The sequence below is a fragment of the Alosa alosa genome, chromosome 4, assembly GCF_017589495.1.
Source record: "Alosa alosa isolate M-15738 ecotype Scorff River chromosome 4, AALO_Geno_1.1, whole genome shotgun sequence".
Lineage (NCBI taxonomy): Eukaryota > Metazoa > Chordata > Actinopteri > Clupeiformes > Clupeidae > Alosa > Alosa alosa.
Genome location: NC_063192.1, coordinates 2,235,195 through 2,260,548, shown reverse-complemented (window position 1 = coordinate 2,260,548; position 25,354 = coordinate 2,235,195). Strand labels below are relative to the sequence as shown.

The 25,354-nt window shown below is 39.9% G+C and overlaps 1 protein-coding gene across 1 annotated transcript; it reads left to right on the top strand.

Annotated features, from left to right (window-relative positions):
* Positions 1-1,930: 1,930 nt before the first annotated feature.
* tti1 (TELO2 interacting protein 1) lies at positions 1,931-25,354 on the top strand. The gene is made up of 8 exons (XM_048242074.1): positions 1,931-2,131; positions 6,263-8,558; positions 8,677-8,829; positions 12,703-12,857; positions 19,080-19,220; positions 21,782-21,986; positions 23,156-23,243; positions 24,649-25,354. Exons 2-8 carry the CDS (start codon positions 6,296-6,298, stop codon positions 24,824-24,826), a joined length of 3,183 nt encoding a protein of 1,060 aa, XP_048098031.1. The 5' UTR covers positions 1,931-2,131; positions 6,263-6,295; the 3' UTR covers positions 24,827-25,354.

The window sequence follows — 25,354 nt, the reverse complement described above, 5'->3', positions numbered from 1 at the left end:
CTGGTAGCATGAAGACGGTGGGGGGCAGCATGAAACACATGGCGGGTACAGTGTCCTAGGAAGTGGTGAACACACACACACACACACACACACACACACACACACACAGGGTTAATACTGCAGAATTTGATATTGAATTTAAGGCATAATTCAAGGCTTTTTCTGTGCCCCTGCTCACCCACTCATCAACAAATAACTGTTTCATCCACTGCTATTTTTATAAAATTATTATAAAATATAATACAATGCTGATGATGAATTCATGTATGTGTTACTCACTTTGAGCAGGCAAGCCTACCTTTGAGCGCGGAGTATTTTTTGATATGAATGTCAAGAGACCATCACGCTATTTTGTGCTATTATGCTTTCCCATTGCGAGTAGCGATTTATACCTTTTATCACGAGTAGCGATATATAATTATGTATATTCTCGGGCTTTTATTTTGAATTTTTAACGTCTCCCATCCAGACAATCAAACAGGATGTGTGCTTCTTATTTAGGCTGCCGTCTCCCTAGTGCAACCAGAGACACTAGGCGAGTTCGACTTCGACTGAGTCTGACTTGGTCTGGCTTACTACGTAAACGTGATCTTCAGAGCCTAGCCGGGAGGAGCTACAACAGAGGCTCATCCCGGACAGACAGGCTACAGTCTGCCTGACGTGACTCGCGGGAGATATCGCGGAATGTTGTTTGCAATAAACACAGCAGAACTTTCATTCTTACTCATTAAAATGAGTATGATGACTGACGAAATAAATTGTTATGATGTAGTTTAAATAAACCACTGTTGTCATACAGTTAACAGGCCTGCTTTGTAGCACATAAATTCAATATCAAGTGTTTTCCCTATATGTGTGTCTATCTATTTAACCAACAGCAGAAAATAACAGAATATCCAAACATTTTCAGTAGGCTAGCCTACCATTGTTGCAGAAATCACGTATGAGAAGGTATCCCTTCGATTTCTGTTTATTTTCGCATATTCCAACATAAAGAAGCAGCATGAGACTTCTGTCAAAATCGTCATGAGGACATTCCTCCCAAATGGCCCTATCACGTCTTTGAACTGACGTCATGAGGGCGTGTTTCAGCTCATGCAGCTCATGGAAGGCAACTGCAAGATTTGTCTGCAGGCTAAGACTCCCGCGATATTTTAAGGTCATGTGACATGGTGTCACGGTGCTAAGTCCCTCCCCAGCTGACAGAAGTCGGACAAAAATTCTAACCAGTAACAGAGCCCGTCTACGGAGAGCCTGGCCACTCCGTATTAAGTCCCATTGTACCGAATTTTGGTTGCAGTTCCACCAGATTTCCACTGGGGGCGATCGCCATGAGTGCAGAATGAATTGGAGTCAATGGAGCTAGACGGCTAAATTTGTCTCTTTCACCTGATTGTCGTTGACAAATCTCAGATTTGATTGTAGTTTGTATAACTTCAACATAGGTTATAGGTCAAAAGTTGAATGAACGAGTACTTATGTCCTTTTGTTTTCTTACAGGTTGGGTCGTTGTTGCCCATAACACGCTAGCATTGTGCTAATGAGTGACGTCATTGAAACGTTTGAAAGGCTTTTTTGAACAATTAAGTGACTTTTAAAAATATAATACTCAACCAAGTGTATTTTCTTTGCCTCCCCTTTCGAATACAATATTCAAATGACTTGAAAAAAAATTATATCCCGAGAAAAGTGGATTTTGAGGGGTACAGCTCCATAGACCCTCATGCATTCTGCACTCGTGGACGAGCTCCCTCATGTGGAACCACAGAAGGAACTGCAACCAGTTCAGAAACCGGAAGTTTTTCGAGAGTGGCAGTTCTCCCCTTATTAGACATTCTCTGCCAGTAAGCATTGCGTCCATCCCAGTATGCATTGTGTTCAACCCAGCATGCATCACATCTAGTCAGATCTGCCGCAAGTCGAACTCGCCTATTCTCTGGTATTACACAGTCCTGTACAGTTGGTGGCGGTATACTACAAAAGTAGTCATCGGCCAAGAAATAGAATTAATAGAAGAAGAGTCCTTACACTATTGTCATTACGTCACGGAGCCTAAAGTCATCAGACTCATCGTTAAACTACTATGATTAGTTTAATCAATTGATATGGATATTCAATCGAGTTAACTCTGGTAAGTTTGACGTTTATTTAAATGGCTGAATTGTCATATAGAACTTGAATGAAGTGTTTAAACATCACCGTCATCACCACATGACTCGCTGAATACGGTGTTTTGGTGCTTGTGCTGTCCTAAGGTGGTGGCCAATGTTGAGGAGTTAGAGAGTTTTCATCATTCATCTTGTGGCACTGCCTTACATAAAGCACATACACAACACAATAGACACTAGCAGGATGAGCCCATAAGTCCGAAGTCTTGTCACGGTTACCAAACACTCAAAATCCATGTCTTTGAAGGTCCCTCTACGCCGCCTTAGAGGCGTAGCTAATCATCTGCCAACACTCCCGTTTTTCCCGGGTTTCTCCATCAGAACACCAAAATGAATGGGGTTCTATGGAGATAGATCAGGGATGGGCCACTTTGATGATAGAGAGGGCCACATAATTGTCTTGTCGCTGTCAGAGGGCCAGATGTGACCACGCACGTCCACCACTGGGATATCAGGAATCAGGAGTATTAAAAACAGTATGTCTGTACGGTTTATTAAACCAACATGAATTCATTTAATATTTTCTATACTCAAATGCATTTTTAATATTGCTTCTATTCACCAATGAACTTGAAATAAACTAAAAAATATTACACATTCACAATAAACCTTTTTCCACTTTAATGGCTAATAGTGACTCTTGTAAAAAGGCTCTGTTGTTAGTGTATCTTTACCAGGGTTCCCAAATGTAAAATTCCATGACTTTTCCCTGACAAAAATCCTGAATTTCCATGACCAATCGGGATATTAAAATATTTATAATAACCGTGGCATTGAAAAAACAGTAGGGCTAACTAGGTCCGTGTAACGCTTTGCAATGCTTTGTTCTATTTGCTCCATCCATCTGATCCAAATAAAAAATGTGTTCAGTGAGTATTCTAATATTCAATAATCTAATTTTCAATTTTTTTAACGGGTCAGCAAATAGATAATTGCTGCTATTTTCTAAATGTGTCATTAGTCACGCAAGATAAAGAAAAAAAACAGAAACTGGATAAGAAACAAAAATAAAATTCAGTTAATATTGGATTTTTGCCTTTTTTACTGTTTTTGTTGGGCTGAACCACAAGCGTAGGGGGGGGGGGGGGGGGTGACCTGATACATATTGGCGCGCGGTGTTGGTGATCACATTTTATCAGCGGATGTAGAGATGGATGGGCTATCAAAACACAGTTCAGCTTGCATCAAGGTGCCAAGCGATTGATAATGTCAGCTCGGTCAGGACTTCAGATGCAGAGGGAGACATTGCTGCATCCTGATACTTATGTGTACGTGTTTTAGGCCTACTCATGTTCTGGGAGGCTTTGGAGACCTACATGAGCATTACCAATGGACCATAGTAGCCTACAGCAATGTAGGCTATTTGCTGTTAGGCCTACTCACTGTTGTGTCTTCATTTAGCCTAATGAAACCTAGTCTAGCGTAAAGTATTAAATAAGCAAAAATGTCCCATGACAAACAGTGCTTGGGGTAGCCTGTATAGCCTAGACTGACGTCAATGGCAAAGCATTCTGCTTTGGGGAATTATTTGCTATGGTATGGCATGGCCATGGTATTCAAATATACGTTAGATATGTTCAACATAGGCTGAAAGTTATGTTTAACATGTGAAGTTCTAGTTATTAATCTCTAAAGTAATGAGTCAAACTTCAGGCGGGGCTTTCTTTCACCATCTAGCCTGGCCCAGCTAGATGGTGTTCTCCCCCCGGTGCTCGTGGTTCAGTCCAACCACAAAGCTTTAAAAGGAAAATTAGAAAATTGACGCATCATTTCAATTTTTAACTTCTGAACAGAAAACCGTAACTGTGCTCAATTGAAAATCAAAATAAGCAACAATAATCCATTTACTGTGCCGTCCTAAAGAATGGATAACAGATTTTTAAGCCTATTTTTATATTTTTTCATGTGAATTCTGCAAATAGAACATAGCACTGCAAAGCGTTACACGGACCCTAACTACAACCACTCTAGCAAGTAAGGCCTAGTAATGGAAAAAGCTAATGCTGCGTGTATATTTGTATTAATATATTTTTGGCAAGTCAATAAACTCTTACAACAAAATTCCCTGATATTCCATGACTTTGCCCCCCAAAGATATAATTCTCTGACGTTCCATAACTTTATTCAAATGCTGATGATATTCCTGAAATTCCATGACCCGTGAGAACCCTGTTTTACTTTGAGGTCGGCTACGATAGCGGCTCTAGCAGCTCCGATAGCCTACTTTTAGTAATGGTGTTGTAGTGGTCACTTAAGTTGAAATCTTTGACGGCTGATTTAGTTTCTAAGCATAGCCTAGGCTACTAAACACACAAGTTGACTTTGAATTCTGTGATAAGATCAGCTGTTTCCCACCTTTTTTGAAATGTACGATTCTGAGTTTTCTTTATAAACCGCTCTCTGTATCTCTTTCTGTAGTGAAGAAAGCTCGACTCCGCTGGATTTTTTTATATGGGAAACGCCCCTATCGGTGGACCGTATCGTTACAATAAGTAAAAACCACATTAACGAAAAATTTAAAGAGACCAGGCAAGCCTGAGTGCTTTTTCTCTACGAAGCTCCCCCTAGCATCTGTACGTCTCGATACGTGTGTGAGCCCTCGCTCGGTCTAAAGCTCTTTTCCTTTTCTTTGCATCTTCCATCAAGGGTTTTCGCTGCTTTTTCGCAGGCTCTGCCATTATACACACGTTTGCAACAGTCGCTAGCCGGGTTTCGTTAGCCTGCCTCTGTGCTGGGGGTGCAGGATGTAAACTGATCCTGCTTCTCGCGATGTCTGAGACATGTTCATTGATGATATTCTAATTATGTGACCAGCACCTGTATTGTCACACATCTATTAAAGGTGCCCTGCCACACGTATTTCATTACTTTGTGGTAATGTCTGAAGTAATACCTAGCCTGGCTAACTCATTGAGATGGGGTCTGGGAACTACAAGTTCATTTTCTCGTATTTAAAACATGGTTTACGAATGCCCAGAGCCGCTACGAATGTCTATCAAATGCATCTGTACGTAGCACATAACCGCTTCGGTGTGTCGTCATCGTCTTGCTGTCCCCCCTCCGTTCTGTGATTGGTTCCTTTGTTGAGGTGAAAACGAAGTCCATGGAATCCAGGCTGCCTAGCAGCGTGAATAAAATCATGCGCAAGGCAGCATGGGAAAACCCAGGCTAAGTTCTACCATGGACTCTGTAACATTTTTTGTGGAAAACATGCCTTGGTTACCTTGTTTCAAGCCATTCTATTGTGGTATAGAAAGCCTGCAGGAAGACTCAGCTCGATTTGCGCCAGTTCTCTTTAATATTCAACGAGCTAAGCTGCTTGACTGATTGGCTAACTGCTAGTCGGATTCATCCATAACATGACAGCTGTTGTCAACTAATTTTAGCTTCATGGCATGAACTTAGCTTGGCTAATGAGTGCTAGCATTGTCCAAATGGGCATTAAACCTGCTAGGCTAGCAAGTGCATTAAACCTGTATAACATAGCACTTCCTTGAATTGACAATAACGTTTTACTTACGGACTGGGCACTGGTCGTAGACTGCCGCGATGGTAGCCTACTGCTCCAGGCTTCAACAGCAACCTTTTTGCAAAGACTGTGGCATTGTTCCAAAAAATAAACTGAAGCCATTTCATCCTCAACTCTGGGTTCTTGGGCAAAATGCATTGTTGAAGTTCTATTAATTTTTGCATAGTGCACAAGCCCGTTGACATTCAGCCATTCTTGCATAGGCTAAGAAAACTGTCACAGAGATAGACGAATTCTGTGGGAACGGTCTCAACTGGGCTCATGAATAGTAATGAGCTCAAACAATTCCTTGTCAAACTGAAGAGCTTTTGCAAGTGGCCTGATTTCTCCGCTTATTTATTTTCAGTGGCTAGAGCTGACAGAGGAGGTAGCTGTTCATTTTCACATCCACGACATAGCACAAACACATATGGACCTAACATATTTTAAGAAATACAAGTAAAAACGATTTTGTGTGGCAGGGCACCTTTAAGTGGAAATATTTTAGGGAAAATTACCTATGAGAACATGAAGGTGTTTTTGTTCATTTTTAGATCGTGTTCTTTATCTTTTTTTCTCTCCATAGATCTGAATCATCTATACAGCATTTCTCCGGAGGATGGCACTAATAGACAGTCCCAAGGTGGCCTTTGCTTTCCTTCGCCCAAGCTGTGTGATTTTGACCCGTGAGCCTACAGTTGCAAATGTAGAGGTATTAAACAACTGTCTGCATACCATTAGTGATGGAGCCTTGCAGCAGCTTCAGGATTATGTTCTCTTCCCACTACGCTTTGTCCTTAAAATTCCTGGACCTAAGCAGGAGGGTCTTGTCCTTGCTGTGATGGACACAATGCATTATGTCTTGGAGAAGACTTCTGTGAGGAATTGGGAGTCACTTTACAGCATCTTCTCAGAGTTATGCCTGTGTATTTCTTGCCCAAATGATCCAGGAAAGCCAGGTTCAGCCTCAGAAGAATTGAAGTTATCAGTTTTAAAGTGTCTTGATGTCCTCCTACATGCTGCCTATGGGGATGTGGTTTTTAAGCTGTATGAGCCTTCCATGCTGCCCACTCTTGGTGCAGCCATTTCCCTTATTTTGGCTCTGATAGAAGAGGAGCGGGCTCGTGAAGTACAGATAGCTGCACTGAATTGTCTACAGGCTTTGGCTTTTCAGTGTGACTGTTATCAAGACCATGTGATTCCGAACCAAGAGGAGAGTTATGCACTTGGAAATGCACTGGCCTCATTTTTGCCAGGACTCACACAGACATTGAGTCAGGTTATTTGTCACAATGTTGCGCGAGGCCATACTGTTGTGATGAGGGCTCTTAGGGTACTGTACAAAATGTTGAGTGTCGTAATGGATGATGAACAGCTTCTCAACAAGGAAACAGTTGAAGTAGCACCAATCCACCATGAAAAGTTGAGTGAATTGGCTATTGAGAGAAGTTCTGATTGGACCAAGAATACCTCTCAAAGACTTTCTGTGGTTTTACAGAAGATCATCTCTTGCACTTCAGCCCATCAGCACTGGAGAGTGAGGTTAGAATTGGTGAGCTTGTCTGAATATCTCCTGACCAAGTGTTCAACATCCCTAGGAGAGTGCACAGGATCCCTCATTGGGGCTTTAGTTGGAGCTGTTAATGATGACGATGCTTCTGTTAGGGAGAAATCCAGCAGGGTCTTGAAAGATTTAAGTAGTCAAGCCACAAGGTGTCACGCCTTTACTGATATTCTTTCAGAAAACCTTCATGTTTTGTCATCTTCCTTGCCACAGCTAATGAGCACTTCAGATGATCACCATAAGTTTTTTGTCCTTAATATGTTTTTGGGCTATATGAAAGTCTTGGGGTCCCAAGTGGAGGTCATGTTAAATTCAGCTGTCCACCTAAAGCGTATTTCTAAAGCCTTGATGCATGTTTTAGAAATGGATATGACTGATGTAAGGATGGTGGAAGAAAGAAGCTTTCCAATATTGGTTCAAGATGGGTCAGAGACTCACAACTCGCATATCTTAAAAACACACTTCCTTTACTTCACAGATGACAAGATCTATTTAGTGCTCAGAGAAATCTGCCAGATGTTGGGTTATTATGGAAACCTAAACCTTCTTGTGGATCACTTCATGGACCTTTATAGAGAGTCCTCAGCATACAGGAAGCAGTCAATTTTGGTGTTAAATGAGGTCCTTGCAGGTGCTGCTGGTTTTCATATGGAGAGCGATCAGAAACCAAGGCCTGCAGTAAGCCACCTGGACTTGAAATCAGTTATATCTCCTGTGATTGAAGAGTACATAAGTGCAGACAACTGGCACTTGCCCACCAGCTATGAGCATTCTTTTCATTTAGACCAAGAAAACCATGGTCAAGCCCACTTATTAGCCATATCCAAAAATCTTAATGAGGATTCCATGGCACCAGTTGGAGATGTGAAGCATCTGAACAGTAATATATGGCAGATATGCCTTCAGCTGGAAGGGATTGGAATTTTTTCCAGAGTACTTGGTCTTAACTTCCATCCATTGTTGATGATGGTTCTCTATTCTGTGCTGGAGAAGGTAGGGGACAAGTCATCACTTGTTAGCCAATCAGCGGTTTGCACCATGTCCGATATATGTCAAGCTTGTGGGTATGTCTCAACTAGTGAACTGATCAACAGTAATGCAGATTATCTGCTTAATGACATTTCACTTAACCTTGGGAGGCCTAGTTCCCAACCACATGCCCCGAGGGTATTTGCTGCCATGGTAACCCATTCAGATGATACCCTGTTACCTTTAGTAATGGATGTAGTGCAAGATGTGTTGACTTCTCTGGACCTTAACCATGACCAGCGGGCTTCAGAGGTCTGTGAGGTACTCCACTCCGTCATGAAGGCAATAGGTGAGTTAGTCATATTCACTATGGGGTCAGTGATTCAGTTTACAGCTGAAAGGTTTGGGTTCATGCCAGGTTTTGTATTTTATATTGTATACATTGTATTTTCTTTTCTTTACTTCAGTAACATTGGGCTTCAGCAGCAAGAAGCAACCAACTTCACTGGAGACGAAGTCCAAGGACCTCTTGGATGCCAGAAAGTTTCTACTGGATTACAGTAGACAAGTGAAGCTGGCTGAAGGGATCATAATCAGTCAGAAAGATCAAGATGACCAAGGTTAGTTGATGTTTGTATAGCAGATCTACAGTACTAACAGAGTGTTTTCTCTGCCGGTACACTATTTAGTATGACAAAATCTCACGGCGCACCACCGTGATGTTAAGCATACAAAAGCCACAATATACTTTTGGGGCGTTGGCGGCACAAACACTACATGTCACAGTTGATAAATGAATAGCCTAATGTTAACCGCGAGTAGTGTCCGCGAGTGGAGACTCAGCTGTGTTCTAACATTAGGCCTACCTTACCACCTAAGGCTCTTACATGTTGCTAACTGCTACATGTAATAACTTTTCCGGGATTGACTTTGTTGTGATAAGAACAAACTAGTTAATTTGCGTGCATGAGTAGCCTATTGAACCTAATTTGCGCTGTGGTGTTGATCAGGCTAAATATTTAAGAGAAGTCCAGGGTTTCCTGCAGAAAATGTGTTAGTCAAGGTGGTAGGGTGGGGCGGGGGGCGTCTGGGGGGTGTTGGGATTTGTTTGTGCCATGGACTAAAGACTCTGTACCACATTTAACAATTATTTTGAATTTTTATTATAAAAATGATGTATAACAGTTATTTATCAAAATAACAGTTGCAGTTACAAATATTTGTGTTAAAAATGCTAAACAACATAACAACTGAAACAAGAACAGTGAATTAATGTGTGTCATTTTAACAAACACTACAAATGATACAACATTGAAGTGTAAAAGAAAGTGCAAAACAACAAGGGCCCTTTGGTAATTGCACTCTTTTACAAGTGCGGACCATTTATGCTTATTTCCATGCAGGCTGTCAGACTGTTGCCCTGCAGCCTGTTCCGCAAGTCTGTCTTGATCTATACACGGAGAGTGAATGAAGTTTAGATTATTTTATACTTTTGTGTAAGATTTACAATTTTGATTAAAATGTTTGGCGAGCGATGATAAAAAGCGCGATGACATTCAACCACCAGATGCTGCTGTTCGGACGCATCACACAATTTGGAGGCATATCCTACCCATAAATCCTCAAATTATGGCCGGGATGATAATTGCCAGTAGCCTACTGTATATCAGTCCACAAGCACTAAAAGACATTGTTTCGATTTAAAGAAAAAGTTCGGTGTGATATTGACCTAAAGTGTGTTGAAACATGATACCGAGTGTGAACTTTTTGTCTCATAGCTCATCTCGGCTTGCCCCCTGCACTCCGAAATCTGGCGCTAGTTAGCCGATGCTACAGTACCAACAGATTTTCAATGGGGGTGCCTTGGGTATCGGGCTAACCATGCAAATAAATCACTGTTTTACACCATTTACGAGGCTCAAAGTAGCTCCACACTTCATTGGTAGATGAGCTATGAGACAAAAGTTCACAGTCGGTATCATGTTTCAACACACTTTTGGTCAATATCACACCGAACTTCTCGAGAATTCGGTGTGATATTGACCTAAAGTGTGTTGAAACATGATACCGAGTGTGAACGTATGTCTCATAGCCCATCTCGGCTTTTCCCCTGCACTCCAAAATCTGGCGCTAGTTAGCCGATGCTACCAACAGCTTTTTCAATGGTGGTGCTTCGGCATCGGGCTAGCCATGCAAATAAATCACTGTTTTACACCATTTACGAGGCTCAATGTATCTCCACACTTCATTGGTCGACTTCTGAGGGCCCTGACATTTAAAACGAGACATTGAGAACTTTGAAAAAGCACTGTGGTGGGTCATTCCACGTCAATTCAACCAGGGCCCATGCACTTAGGTCTCAAAAAATTCTGAAAAAATTACCAGGTGTACCTATGTTACCCAGGAGACACACTGTAAAATTACTGTTATGTAAGATCAATACTTTCGAAGATACAGCCAGTTTCACAGGGGGAGGGGGGTGTCGATTTTGTTCGGCCTCTTTTTTTTGTCAAAGTTCACAAGCCCACAGCACAAGAACTAAACCATGTTGGAGGCTCAAATTGTGCATGCTGGTACATAAATAGGAATAGTATGTAGCAAAATCGTCACATTTGGTCTGGATAATCCTGCATGGTCATAGCTGTCCCTCAAAGTTGATACAAATTTTATTGGAGTTTTTGGCTGGGCTCTGTTTAAGCCTTCAGAAGACATATTTGTACTCAACATAGGCTCTTGATTTATTTTCCTTTCTGAGATAAGTAGAAACACTTTCACAAAAAACAATGAACAGAAAATAAATTCCTTCAGGGTCTGAACAGCAGACCTTACAAGTCTTAAAAATAATTTTGGTTCTCATTTTCAGAGCACCCAAACACCTTGTGGGAATATACAAAGATTTTTTTAAAAAAAATGTTCTCCATGATCTTTTCTTTTTAAAAACACCAATTTGACTTGTCTTATGCAAATCTTTCTTTTTTCACTTTCCACCCTGAACATGGGCCAAAATGCCATTGACATCAATATGTTTTGTATAGAGCTACCATAGGTTACTCTATACAACCACACAGGTGGCAGTGTGTGGTGACTCTATATAAAACATATTGATGTCAATGGGGCATTTTGCCCATGTTCAGGATGGAAAATAAAAAAGAAAGATTTGCATAAGACAAGTCAAATTGGTGTTTTCAAAAAGAAGGGATCATGGAGAATAAAGAAAACATATTTAAAAAATCTTTGTATATTCCCACAAGGTGTTTGGGTGCTCTTAAATGATAACCAAAAATGATTTTTCAGACTTGTGAGGTCTGCTGTTCAGACCCTGAAGGGATTTATTTTCTGTTCATTGCTTTTTGTGAGAGTGTTTCTACTTATCTCAGTAAGGAAATTAAATCAAGAGAAAAATTTCTGAATTTTTTGAGACCTAAGTGCGTGGGCCCTGGTTGAACTTACGTGGAATGACCCTGGTAGTTTACTTACAAGACGATTTATACAGACAGTATCTTCACGAAGTTTAGTGTTTGCAGCCATCTTGAATTTAGTCACGATAAAGTCGAAATGACGAGTAAGAATGAACAGGTATGATAAGGGATCAGATTCCAAAAATAATTCTGTGGAAATGCATGGATTCCAGTTGCTGCTACTGGAAGAAACTGGAATCCATGCATTTCCACTGAATTATTAGTCTACTAACGAAAGAAGACCATATCTACATGAAATTAGGGGTCGACCGATATGCTTTTTTTAAGGCCGATACCGATATCAATATCTATGACTTAGCATGGCGGATAACCGATATCTGGCCGATATTCTGGGCCGATATTCATTGATCTGCCGCAATAACAAAATCACATACTGAATTTGATTTGAATACTTCTATGAGAAAAAAAGGGCAAAATACGGAGTTAAAGGCGCTCTAAGCAATGCTGGGTAACGTCACTTCTGTTGATGTTCAAACAAAAGAGACCTAGCCCGCTACCCCCTCCCCCTCCCTCCCGTGCAATTGAAACTCTCCTAAACGTGCATCTCGTCTGTGATTTGCTGGAATTTTTTGTTATGTTTTTTTGCCCCAGGTTATTTTTGTTGCCATTTTTGAAGCCTGGGCTGTCCACAGAGACTGTGTTTTTTTAGTGTATTCAGGGAACAGCCAGCTAGCGATGGTGAGTTGATGTTTGCTGTAAGTGACAATAAATGTTTTAGCCTAAAAAAACATGTGACATCACTTAGAGCACCTTTAAGGATGGTTTATGGAGTAAATGTTTATCCTTTTACACCTTAAAGGTACTAAAAGTACTAAAAAACGATATATCGGTCTACCTCTACATGAAAGAGGAACAAAATAGAAATTTAATAGCCTATGTGGTGGTCACACAGATTTTATTTGAAGGGTCATGTTTTGATGTGATTTATTTGAGTGGAAAAAAGCTTGTTTGTCCCACAGATGGTTATACTGCCTCTTGATATTCCTGGCTTGTACCTTTTTGTCTCTTATCAAGACATTTCATCAGTGGCTGAAGACCATGCAGAGAGTATAGACTCAAATGGTGTCAGCATGGACACCGTCTTGCCCCCCCATATCACCATAGCCAAAGACGTGATGGAGCGCTGCATCCATCTTCTTTCCATGTCCAGTCCCAGACTCCGACTCAAGGTACTGTGCATCTTTGGCTATTATTCCAGTTGCAGTGTTGGATAATGTTCTGTAACGGCCCTTGGCAAATTAATTTTTTTGGTGTGCCTCCAGGCTGGAACATTTCATCCATTCTCCACTACTCACTCTGATCACACCCAAAGCAAAGCAATTTACTTTAGAATGATGGTGGGCTCATGGAAAAGTTGCAATTTATTTAAAACAGAAGTAAACTAAATGTGCTTATTTTGGCTGATGGGAAAATGAGAAACATGGACTTGCAGTAAAGGTATTTCAAATGAATGCAAATGAAAATAAAGCTGAAAGCAGTGATCATCAAGGGAGGGACCCCAAATGACCAAAGGTTGAGGCATTTGACAGTGTCTGTTGAAAGAACATACCACATTCCCACATCTCAGTGTTTCCTCTAGATTTTTTTTTAACAGTGCACCCCAACCCCCCCCCCCCCCAAAAGAAAACAAGTGGAGAGCGGCAAGGCGTAGTTAACGCGTTCACAATGTACCTCGGGAAGACGGCGCGGCCATTCGAGCAGAAAAGGTGCGTGGAGAAGTTGGGCTCTGCTGAACTTTATGCAAATGAGAGCGGTTAACGCGAGGCGGTTAGCCAATGAAAGTACATCTTCGGTAAACAAGTTCTCTCCTTTGCTCTAGTCTTCCGGTCCGGAACAATAGTCTGTCAGAAATATATGTTCCGGCATTGGCATTGGGTAATTAGATAAAATAAAATGTTACACCATACACTTTAGCCTACTACACGCACACATGCCGCGACGAGGGAGAGCAATAATGGACACGTACCGTAACTTTTTGCATTGGTTGCACTAGTGCGGCTAACCTTTTTTTATTTAGGTGCACCAGCACATAATTTAGGTGCACCCAAATTTTTCATCGCAGCACCTTTAACGTCACAATTTCCATATACTCCATATACAGATCCTAGTCTCTGCTCGGCCCTCCACACACACATGGAAAACGATGGCTTATATGGTCATATGTTTCTATTTCATATTTCGGAATTCATAAACTATATATTTTGTTAATAATGTATGATATTGTATGATCTGTATAATTACTAATAGCAAAAATATTTAGTAATTTGAATACTTCATATTGATTTTTTAAACTATTACAGTTCTATTTGAGTGCCTGTCACTTTAAGAAGAACGTCAAAGTAGTTAGCTTTCATTCTCACGGTTTGAGGCTAGAGGAAAATAGTCGCGCATCGTCCAAGGATATATGGTTTTATACTTTATTGATCCCCAAGGGGAAATTCAAGGTCTCAGTAGCATACAGACATCACACACAACATGGACTTACAGCAGAAAAAGTAATATATAAATATAAAAAACTCCACTGCACAATAGAGACAGTAGAAGATAAAAAAATACTAAAATACTAAATACTAAAAAACGTAATAAAATATCCACATAGTGTGCTTAAGGATGATCAAGCATGAGGTTCTTGCAATGATGGGGCAGGGACTGAGCCCGTAGTTCCATATGCATGGTAAGGTGCTCTATGAGAGTGAGTGTCATGGTGATGGTGCAAATAAGTAAGTCCAACAGTGCAAGAATAAAGTCTAGAGACCAGCATAAAATAAATATGGACATATAAGAGAATAATGTAGACAAGTAATATAAAAACTATATCAGTGCAATAATAGGTTGAAGTAATAGGGTTGCAGCCATTGGTCAAGTATTGAATACAAAGTATTAAGTATTAAAGGATAATTCCGGTATTTAGCACTTTGAGTCCCTATTCTGCTTTGTTTTGGATGAACTAGAGTGGTGGACACCGACATTTTGACGATTGGTCCTGTCTCGACTTTTCTGACTCGTTTTGAATCACCTTTGACTACTTCAGAATGGCTTCCTATGGGCATGCACAAACATGTCCTTAAAGCAACCCTTAACGTTCGTTTTCAAAACTGTGCAACTCACCGAGTGGTTAGTGGTGTTTGTTGACGTTCCAAAACAAGTAGCGTAGCGAAATACAGTTTATGCCGTGTTTTATTTGGCATTTTGTAAAATGTCATTGATTTCTTTTTTTTTTAAGTATCTTTTTTGGGCTTTTTATGCCTTAAATTAGATGGGATAGTGGAGATTGACAGGAAGTGAGTGGGAGTGAGAGTCGGGGTGGGATCCGGAAAGGACCACGGGGCGGGAATCGAACCCGGGTCGCCGGCGTACGGTGCAGGTGCCCCAGCCAGTCGCGCCACTGCTGGGGCCAAAATCCCATTGATTTCTGTTGAAAGACTCATTGCACGTTGATATTACTGCGCCACCGGAAACGGAAACGGAGGCTGTTTACATGTTGTAGTCTTTCCGCGAGACCTTCTTTTCGGAAGTTTATATGCGGTTGTGAGGTATCTGAAAAAATAGTTCCACAATGGCAAATAACACGGCTGGAAATCATACATTGCGCCGATATATGACTATATGACTTTTATTACTTCCACGATAACAACCTAGCAAACAAAATAGCAACCAACATGATTACCCTAGCAACCAGCATAGCAAACACCATAACTACCTTAGCAACAGTCTAGCAACCACGTCAAATACCCTGGCAAAAGCCTAGCAACCACTTCCACAGTTACGACATAGCAACTGACATGATTAACCTAGCAACCAGCATAGCAACCACCATAACTATCCTAACAGCCTAGCAACCACCTGAAGTACCATAGCAACAGCCTAGCAACCATGTCAAATATCCTAGCAACCGCCTAGCAACCACTTTCACATTTACAATTTAGCAACCAATATAGCAACCAATGAGATTAACCAAGGAACCATCATAGCAACCACCACAACTCACCTGGCAACTGCCTAGCAACCACATCAAGTACCCTAGCAACAACCTATCAACCTCTTCCACGATGACAACCTAGCAACCAACATGGCAACCACCATAACTACCCTAGCAACAGCCTAGCAACCACTTCCATAGTTACAACCTAGCAACCAATGAGATTAACCTAGTAACCAGCATAGCAACCACCACAACTAACCTAGAGACAGCCTAGCAACTGCCTTAAGTACCCTATCAACAACTTACCAACCATGTCAAATACCCTAGCAACAGCCTAGCAACCACTTCAACAGTTATAACCTAGCAACCAATATACCAACCAATGAGATTGATCTAGCAACTAGCAAAGCAACCATCACAACTAACCTAGCAACCGCCTAGCAACCACCTCAAGTACCCTAGCAACAGTCTCTGGGGATCAATAAAGTATCTATCTATCTATCTATCTATCTATCTATCTATCTAGTCTAGCAATCATGGCAAATACCCTAGCAACAGCCTAGCAACCACTTCCACAGTTTCAACGTAGCAATCAATATAGGAACCAATGAGCTTTGGCAGCACTGGATCAGTGCACATGAGTAGAAAGTCAAGCGATTGCAACATGTTTAGATGATTATCATGTATGACCGTCCTCAAATATCAAGGCTGCCTCTGTATGTGATTTGCTTGCATAATATGATTCTGCGGATTTTGCAACAACACGCCAACCCACAAAGATAAGCAGTGGCTAAAATGATGTAAAACAATGTGAAATAAACTGACGCTTCGAAAAGCCTAGGCTACTTTGGACTGTCTTTGGACTATGAATAAACAAACAACAATTCCGACTGCAAGGTCCCAAATTCAAACAAGCGACAATTCAATTTGCTTGGTACCGAATTTAAGGACGGTTTCAGAATGCCTCACATGAAAAGCATGACCAGTTACAGACAATGAGTGGCAGACAGAGCATGGTGTCACTTTTAGGCTACCAGAGACTGATTTTGCGATGTCACATCGTTGCAAATTTCATATGACGATGTAATAATTCCACAAAATGGTTTGTCTTCTCTATCAAGTTATTCAGTTAGGCTAAACGGTAACACTTTAGTTTAAACAATTTCTTATTCTTAATCAGTAGGTAATGTATTCTTGATAAAACCTTAATAAACTTGGTCTTGATGTACAGCAGGGAAAATAAGTATTGAACACGTCAACATTTTTTTCAGTAAGTATACTTCCAGTGAGGCTATTCGCAAGCAATTTTCACCGGACATTAGTATTAACTTAGGTAATCCACACATATATAAAAATCCAAACATTAATGTCTAAAAGTAAAAAAGTGGAATGGCACAGGGAAAAAGTATTGAACACGCTAAGGAAAAGCAATACACAAACGGAAGGAATGGCAAAGAACAAACAAGCTATAAAAAGGTTTTTGATAGCAAGGTGTCACACAACAAACATTTCATGATGGGTAAAAGCAAAGAGCTCTAACAAGATCTTTGCAACCTTATTGTTGCAAAACATATTAATGGAAATGGTTACAGATGCACTTCAAAACTTCAGAATCATCCAGCAAGCAGTATTGGAGCCATTATTTGCAAGTGGAAGGAACATCACTACATCATCAAATGGCCATGCACAGGATCTCCTTGCAATATTTCTGACCAGGACGTCAGAAGGATAGTCAGAAGAGTAGCCCAAGAGCCAAGGACCACTCTGAGAAAGCTCCAAAGGCAGCAGGTACAATTGTTACAGAGAAAATCATAGGTAATGCACTCCACCGCCATGGCCTCTATGCACGCTCATCCCGCATGACTCTATTGCTGAAGAAAAACATGTCAAAGCTCGTTGAAAGTTTGCTACACAACATTTGAACAATCCTATGAAATACTGAGAGAATGTATTCTGGTTAAAAATGTAACTTTTCGGATGTCATACACACCATATTTGGAGGAGAAATGGTACTGTGCATCACCCTAAAAATACCCTACCAACAGTGAGGTTTGGAGGTGGTGGCATCATGGTGTGGGCTGTTTTTCATCTTATGGTCCTAGCAGATTTCATACAGTTGAAGGAATGATGAATGGAGTAATTTTGTTCTGGGAAAATCTTTACATCCACCAGGATGATGAGGATGAGACATGGCTAGACCTTCCAGCAGGACAATGATTCATACCATTCAGCAAAGGAAACTCTCAATTGGTTTCAGAGAAAGGAAATCAAGGCCCTGACTTCAATTTAATTGAACAGTTTTGGAAGTTAACTAAAGATCAAGATTCTCAAGAGGGACCCCTGAAATCTTCAATATTAAAGGACTATCTGTTTAAAAGAATGGGCGAAACACACACCAGAATACTGTGACTGATTAGTTTCATCATACAGGAAATGCCTTGAAGCTGTCATTACGAATAAAGGCTTTTCCACAAAGTATTTAAGAAATTTCAGCAGGCGTGTTCAATACTTTTTTCCTGTGTTATTCCACTTTATTGCACATAACTCTACCTATGGACTTTAATGTTTGGATTTTTTATATGGGTGGATTAGCTGAGTTAATACTAATGTCTGGTGAAAATTTCATGCAAATAGCCTCATTGGAAGTATACTTGCTGAAAAAAATGTTGACGTGTTCAATACTTATTTTCCCCGCTGTAAGGTTAATGGTATATAGTATGGCATAAAATAGTTGTATATTAGACTGTATAGACTCTTAATACACTGTCTGAATATGTGACTTATAATGACAGAATAGTAACGTATTATAGCAATGTAGTAGAAGGCTATATAATGTTTCTATTTTCACCCATACTATATATCAAAACGATATATCAATAACCTTACCTAACCTAACTAGTCCCTTATTAAGGATTTACCCAGAATAGATGAGTAAGAATAAGACATTGCTGAAAAGACCTAATAAATGTGTAATGACACTTAATATAGACCTTATTGAGCACTAATACATACACATATTACTTATTAATGGTTAATTAATGGCTTTTCTGCTTACTGCACATTTATTATAATATATTACAATATAATAATATTCCATATTCATTATTGAATAATAGCTGGAGTTCTGTTTTTCCCTATCATCCTATTTTTAAATCAGGACTACCTGCAGGGATGTAATTGGGCTAAGGGTTTTCTACACAGGAATACACATGCTTGAACAGGCACTGCACTAGTTTTATCAATGTGGCAAAAATGGCATTTTTTGATGGGCTTAAGTTTGTTTGCTAGATCAACAACGTGGGCTCTTGACAGGAAACGTGTCACCTGCATCAGTCTCAAACAGGCACAGTTTGTGTCAGGTGTGAGGGCTAAATGTCTGTAAAATCATTTGGATGCCGTAGAACGTAAAGGTTAATCAGAAGAGGATTTAAATAAGTTCTGTCATGTCTGTTTTTATTTATGTTGGCAGGTCCTGCACATTCTGAAGCTGTGTGTGCATGTGATGTGTGAATTTAAGGACCACTTGTTTCCCATAGTCCATCGTTGCTGGCCAGTACTTCAGCAGCGTCTCAATGATGAAGATCCTTTTATCATACCCCAAGCATTTAAGGTATCCCAGTCTCTGTCCCAGTCTCTGACCTGCACCCACCTGATCTGTTTTGGAGATCCAATCTGCCTTGCCTGATTTTCCAAAACATGTTAACCCAAACCTGACCCAAAAAAAGTTAATTTTAAGGATAAGTAGCATCCATGGAGTATAATGTTTCCTCGAGGGGTATAAAATTCCCCGATACTTATCGGTAATTGATTTGATTTCGGTCTCATTTCACCCAATCAGGGTGAATGTTGTCTCCATTTAACCTTAAAGGAGCATTTCACCATTGGGAAGATGAATGTGTATTTAAATTAAGTCATTTATGTAGTAGAAATGTGGAGTCATCATTGAAGTCAGTGCCTTCTTGACCAAGAAAAAGCCAAAAATGTGTATGAGGATTAAAGCCAACAACTCTCAGAATTCCCTTTCACTGCTCACTTGCCTTTCACTGCTCTTTGGTGCCCTACCAAGCAACTCCCCTAGGAAGTAGCCAAGCACACAGAGGGACTCAATACTGTTACATTTTGTCATTAATGAGGATTCTAATTCTAAATGAGGATTGCACTTTATCTTGTGGCCATATATCGAAGGTTCATTTCTTCATATGGAAATGTTCAAAAATCGCTATTTTGCAAACCTTACCACAAGCACATCATCTGGCTACTTTAACACGAAAATGCATTTTACATATTTCCATGTCAGATGTCCCACGAATTGACAGCATAGGCTAGCATATCCGACATTTAACTAATGTGCTATTCATTTGTGCGATAATTTGTGAGTAACATAAGGCTACTGCCGAAATCAAGCCGATTTCGCGAGAGCACTGACACGACCCCGCTCCAGTCAGCCTGGGGTCTTCCTACTCGACAGGCAGGTCCTGCTGTAGGCCTCCTATTCCTCAATTATCCTCAACTGGTCATCGCTGTACTGCGCCTTGTACAGGTAAGGGGCGGTGGTAGAGTGTAGTGGTTAAGGAGCTGGGCTAGCGTGCAGTAGCCTGAAAGTTGTTGGTTCAATTCCCAGCTTCCATCGTTGTGCCCTTGAGCAAGGCCCCAAGTTGCTCCGGGGACAATGTGATCCCTTGTAATATAGCTGACATATGTACTGTAAGTCACTTTGGTCAAGAAGTGTCTGATAAATGTTATGTAATGTAATAACATAACAAGCATCGGATTCGCACACCAGATCTTCAGAATCCCCATTTGCCATATCAGTTTCAGATTTACCATCCGCCATCGTTGTTACTTACTAGCTTTCTCCGCAGGAAAAAAAGCCTAGCCTGCCTGCCTAGCCTAGCCTAGCCAGCTTAGCTTCCAAAGCTAAGGTCAGAGCCTGTTTACAGAGAGCCGGTTCACTCCCTATGAACTCCATTGTACCTGCAATCTGTTGCAGTTCCACTAGGGGCGATCACGAATAAGTGCACAAACAAAATGGGGGTCTATGGAGCTAGATGGCTACATTTGTTTCTTTCACCTGGTTGTCGTTGAAAAATCAAAGATTTTATTGTGGTTTCTGCAAGGTCAATATGGATTATAGGTCAAAAGTTGAATGAACGAGTACTTACTGTTACACTCGGATCTTGAACCCTGGTCTCCGGGGTGGTAGCCCTGGAACAATCCCCTGAACTACCAGGAACAGAGTGTGACTTAATTGCAAAGTTTAGTTAAGAGTTTATTCCATGAAAACAGGTAAAGTCCCAAAAAGCACAGAAGATCGTGTACAAAATTCCAAAACAAAAATTACAGTTCTTAATTCCTCCGAGGCAGAGAATTCAGACAGAATAATCCAAGGGGTAATCCGAAGTCAGGGTCGAAAAGACAGGCAGAGTTAGCAACAAGAGCAGGTCTTGCTGCAGGCCTCCTGTTCGTCACTGTATCGCGGCTCGTACAGGCAGTAATGAGAATCGTATTCCTGCACAATATCGTCAAAATCCCCTTTTGCCATATCAGTTTCAAAACTACCATCTGCCATCATAGTTACTTATCAGCTTCCTCTGCAGGGTAAATGCCTAGCCTGTTAGCTTAGCTTAACAAAAAGAGACTGACACTATTATAACATTCTAGGAGTGAGGTCTGTGAAATGCTCCTTTAATGACAGCAATGCAAAATTTCACTGTGTGAAAATGTACCATTAGGCTCTGGGCTATCCTGGTTGAATAAGGCTACCAGCCATTCTGTAGATGTGTTAGCGAATCAGGGTCGGTCATACAATTTTGAAAGTAACATTTGTAACATAACTTTTTAGATGGTCAGCAAGAAGAGCGGAAATAATATCGGCTAATATTTTGCTTATGTTTACTATAGAAGAGGTAAGAAATGTAAAGGATAGACACGTCTCTGTGTAATTGCACGAACACCTGTGTTAAAATATATATATATATAATGTTATTTAATTATAAAGTAAATTGAATTACCCAACAGTCTTTAGACATTAGAGTGACTTTGACAGCATTTTGTGCCACTTATGTTTCTTTAATGTGATTTGTGCATCTCACGTTATTTATGATGCATTTGTGCATGTCACGTTATTTTTTTGAGTGCTTTGATTAATTCTGTAATGTGTTGATTCCTCAGCTTCTTTGTACTATGGGAGAAGTTTGCACTGATTTCTTGAAGAAGAGAGCATCGAAAACAGTGATACCAAAAATAGCCGCCTACCTGACAAAGCAAGCACAGACTTCTGCCAAGGCTGGACCTAATTACACTCAAAGCCTCAATTCCAAGCTCCAGTTGGCTTACCTCCAGGGACTTGGCCCTTTGTGTGTGTCCCTAGATCTTGGTATGTCTACAGTCATATTCTCTTACCTCCTTATCTCTCCGTCATGATTTGTCCCCAGTTGATGTTGGTGTCATCTTATAGTTAATTAGATTAGTTAATTAATTAGTTAATTGAGTAAAGGAAAGACTCAGTGTGTGGCAGAGAGAAGTGCTTCAATGTTCGATGTTTATTACATCTTCGTCAAAGTCCAGTCTGACGAATAAAATCAAATAAAATCCGAGTCTCAGAAGCCTGGTTTGTTTTTTAGGGGTTGTGTTTAATCTCCTAAAACCCGCCAGATTGTCTGTTTAAGCCAGTTATATGTTGCAGATTGCGCTTTGATTAAATGGCATTAATAAAGACTGCAATGGTGAAAGCCAGAGTTCCAAGTTGTTTAAACTTTTTTTGATATGGACTAGGCCTATGCTTTGTCCTACATCGTTCAATTCATCCCATTTAGTTTCAGATTTGCGCATTAGACAAAATATTTTATCTTGTCATTGCAAGGATAGGCCAACAGTAAGCCTATAGACTACTTGTTTTTATGCTGGCAACAAAGCAAAAAGGTTTAGAGCCCGACCACTATGGGAATTTGAAGGCCAATACCAATTTCGATATTTGATTTAAAAAAAAAAAACAATATATTGGCCGATAGTCATTTTTTAACAAACACAATGTTTTTTTTTTTTCTCCTATAACAAAGTTCTGATCAAGGTGGGACATTCTAGTTTCCTAATGAAAGGTTCTTCTACAGTAGACAGGCCTCTGTGCCCTGCTGTTATTTCCACCAGCAAACCATGGCATTCACATTGTGGCAATGTACAGAAAATAAATTCCTTCAGGGTCTGAACAGCAGACCTCACAAGTCTGAAAAATCATTTTGGTTCTCATTTTCAGAGCACCCAAACACCTAAGAATATACAAAGATTTTTTTTATATTTGTTTCTTTATTCTCCACGATCCCTTTTTAAAAACATAAATTTGACTTGTCTTATGCAAATCTTTCTTTTTTTACTTTCCACCCTGAACATGGGCAAAATGCCCCATTGACATCAATATGTTTTGTATAGAGCTACCACAGGTTACTCTATACAACCACAGGTGGCACTGTGGTAATTCTATATAAAACATTTATTTTGTCTAGATGTGAGGTTCTTATGAATATTTTCTTATTATCTATCTATATGTAGATGAATCAGATGTAGACATGGTGTCAGAAGCCTGCTTACCATACCTCAGTTATCAGCAGCCACCCAAACTGCAAGAGGCCTGCTGTAGGTAAGTTTACAGTATGCAACTTGGGGTATGCAAGATTTTTGTTTGGTGTTACTGTTATTTAAAGTATGCATGTGGCATGTCAAGGCAAAATGAGTCCTGTATTGTAACCTAATTCCAAGATACAGGGATTTTAAAAGATAATGGGCCAGAACATGACATTAATCATTTTTATATTTTTTTATAAAAATATTCCTTAATCTTTAAGATATCCATCACCACAATATTGCACTGTGAAACATCCCGTCATCTCTTCACTGTCCTGTCAAATAAAGGCTTAAAAGCCCCCCAAAACTCCATACTTTGTTTGGCATGGCAATCTTTTAAGTATAGTCATCCTTAGAAAAAGCTACATTTTCATTTCATCTGACTATAGAACATGATTGCAGGCAAGTCTCAGTAGCATGGCAAACTCCAGCCATCCACATTTACAGCGGGGAAAATAAGTATTGAATACGTCAACATTTTCACTAAGTATACTTCCAATGGAGCTATTTGCATGACATTTTCACCAGACATTATTAACTCAGATAATCCCCCCCATATAAAAAAAATCCAAACATTAAAGCCCATACTTCTATTGAATCTTCTCCATCTTCTCCAACACACATCCTCTACATACTTACCCCCCCCATCTAATATGTGAACACAATGAAAACATAATTTTGAACTTTCATATTTTTGGCTGTATCCAATGCTGAGTTTTCGTCTTTTAAATGTATGCAAATTAGTGCATATTTAATAAGATAATGCCTAATTTGCATATGTAAACATTAAATTACAGAAAACATGTAATGTAAACATGTAACATGTTTTTTCTCATATTAATGTAAATTAAAGTAATCAACTGGGGAAGTTTCATAGGGATATCTGCTAGTTCAAATTTTTACCCTTTTCACCTGTAGTGTCTTGCCTTAACGCTGACAGCCCTAGTGATAAGCAATGTCTTTATGATATGTAAATTGATTAAAGATAGCATTTCAAACCATCCTTAGGAAGGAAGATGCTGATAAAACTGACATGGAACTAGAGTATTTCAAGAGGAAAAGAGCAGTATATGAGAGCATTATATGACAGCAGTACATGATTTGTACTTGTTTGCACATAAGTGGTAATGGGTATAGTACAGGAATATATTATCAAACCTATCTGATACTCATGCATAAAAATGATAATGACCATGACAGCCCCCACGAGGTCTCATTCCAACAAATCCGGCTCACTGCCTATATAAGTTTGACACCCCTTAGGGTCCTATAATATGTCCGTAAAGTGAAACAGACAGGAAGTGGAAATGTTCTTTTCATGTCTCCATGCAATATTTATCAATTGCCAGTTATTATTAATATTACTCAACCATGTGTCTACATACAGTATGATTAACCCTAATGATTGCTTTCTGTTTCAGTGTTTTCCAATGTTTGATCAACAAGGACCCAGATGTCATTTGGTTTACACTTTGTGAGCGGTTTTGCCCATATATATACCAGCCTCTCCATAGAGACTTAATGCCGGTTAAACTTTGTGGAATGGGTCAGCCGGAAAATGAATATACACACAATATAGTGAAATTACTGAAAGACTAAACAGAACCCCATCAGAATCAACCAGAATTGTGCATTGCATTGTAAATTACATTGCAAAATTCTGAAGAGCAAGGGTATATCTGTTAAGGAAGATGTGGTTTTGTGAAATTAAATGTTAAATCAATGACTCATTAAAAACATTCCCTTATCTTATGGCAAATTACATTGTTAATGTGGTTTGGGTAGGACTGTATAATTTCAATGATGGGAATGATGTTCACCACGGTATGCCGGTCAGAGCATATAACAGGAGTCAGTCTGAGGTTACTTCACTTTACTTGTTATTCAAATTAGCATTCAACTTAGCAATACACAGGGGGATCAATTCACTCAAATAGTATTAACGAAATATGTATTGTGCATATACAGTTAAGAACAAAATTATTCATACCCCTGGCAAATATTGATTCAATGTTGATTTTCTCTCTATCGATATGTTTGTTCTGATTGAAAATGACACAACCACATGTCAAAAGGTTGTAAGACAATGTGGTAGAAACATGGAATAAAAAAAGAAGCATTTTCATA

What these genes read in the sequence shown, in the direction of transcription:
- tti1 (XM_048242074.1), top strand. Translation starts at nt 6,296, where the DNA reads ATGGCACTAATAGACAGTCCCAAGGTGGCCTTTGCTTTCCTTCGCCCA. An exon ending in GAAAGATCAAGATGACCAAG is followed by an intron (nt 8,830 to 12,702) that starts GTTAGTTGATGT and finishes TCTCTTATCAAG; the next exon opens with ACATTTCATCAGTGGCTGAA. An exon ending in CTGCAAGAGGCCTGCTGTAG is followed by an intron (nt 23,244 to 24,648) that starts GTAAGTTTACAG and finishes TTTCTGTTTCAG; the next exon opens with TGTTTTCCAATGTTTGATCA.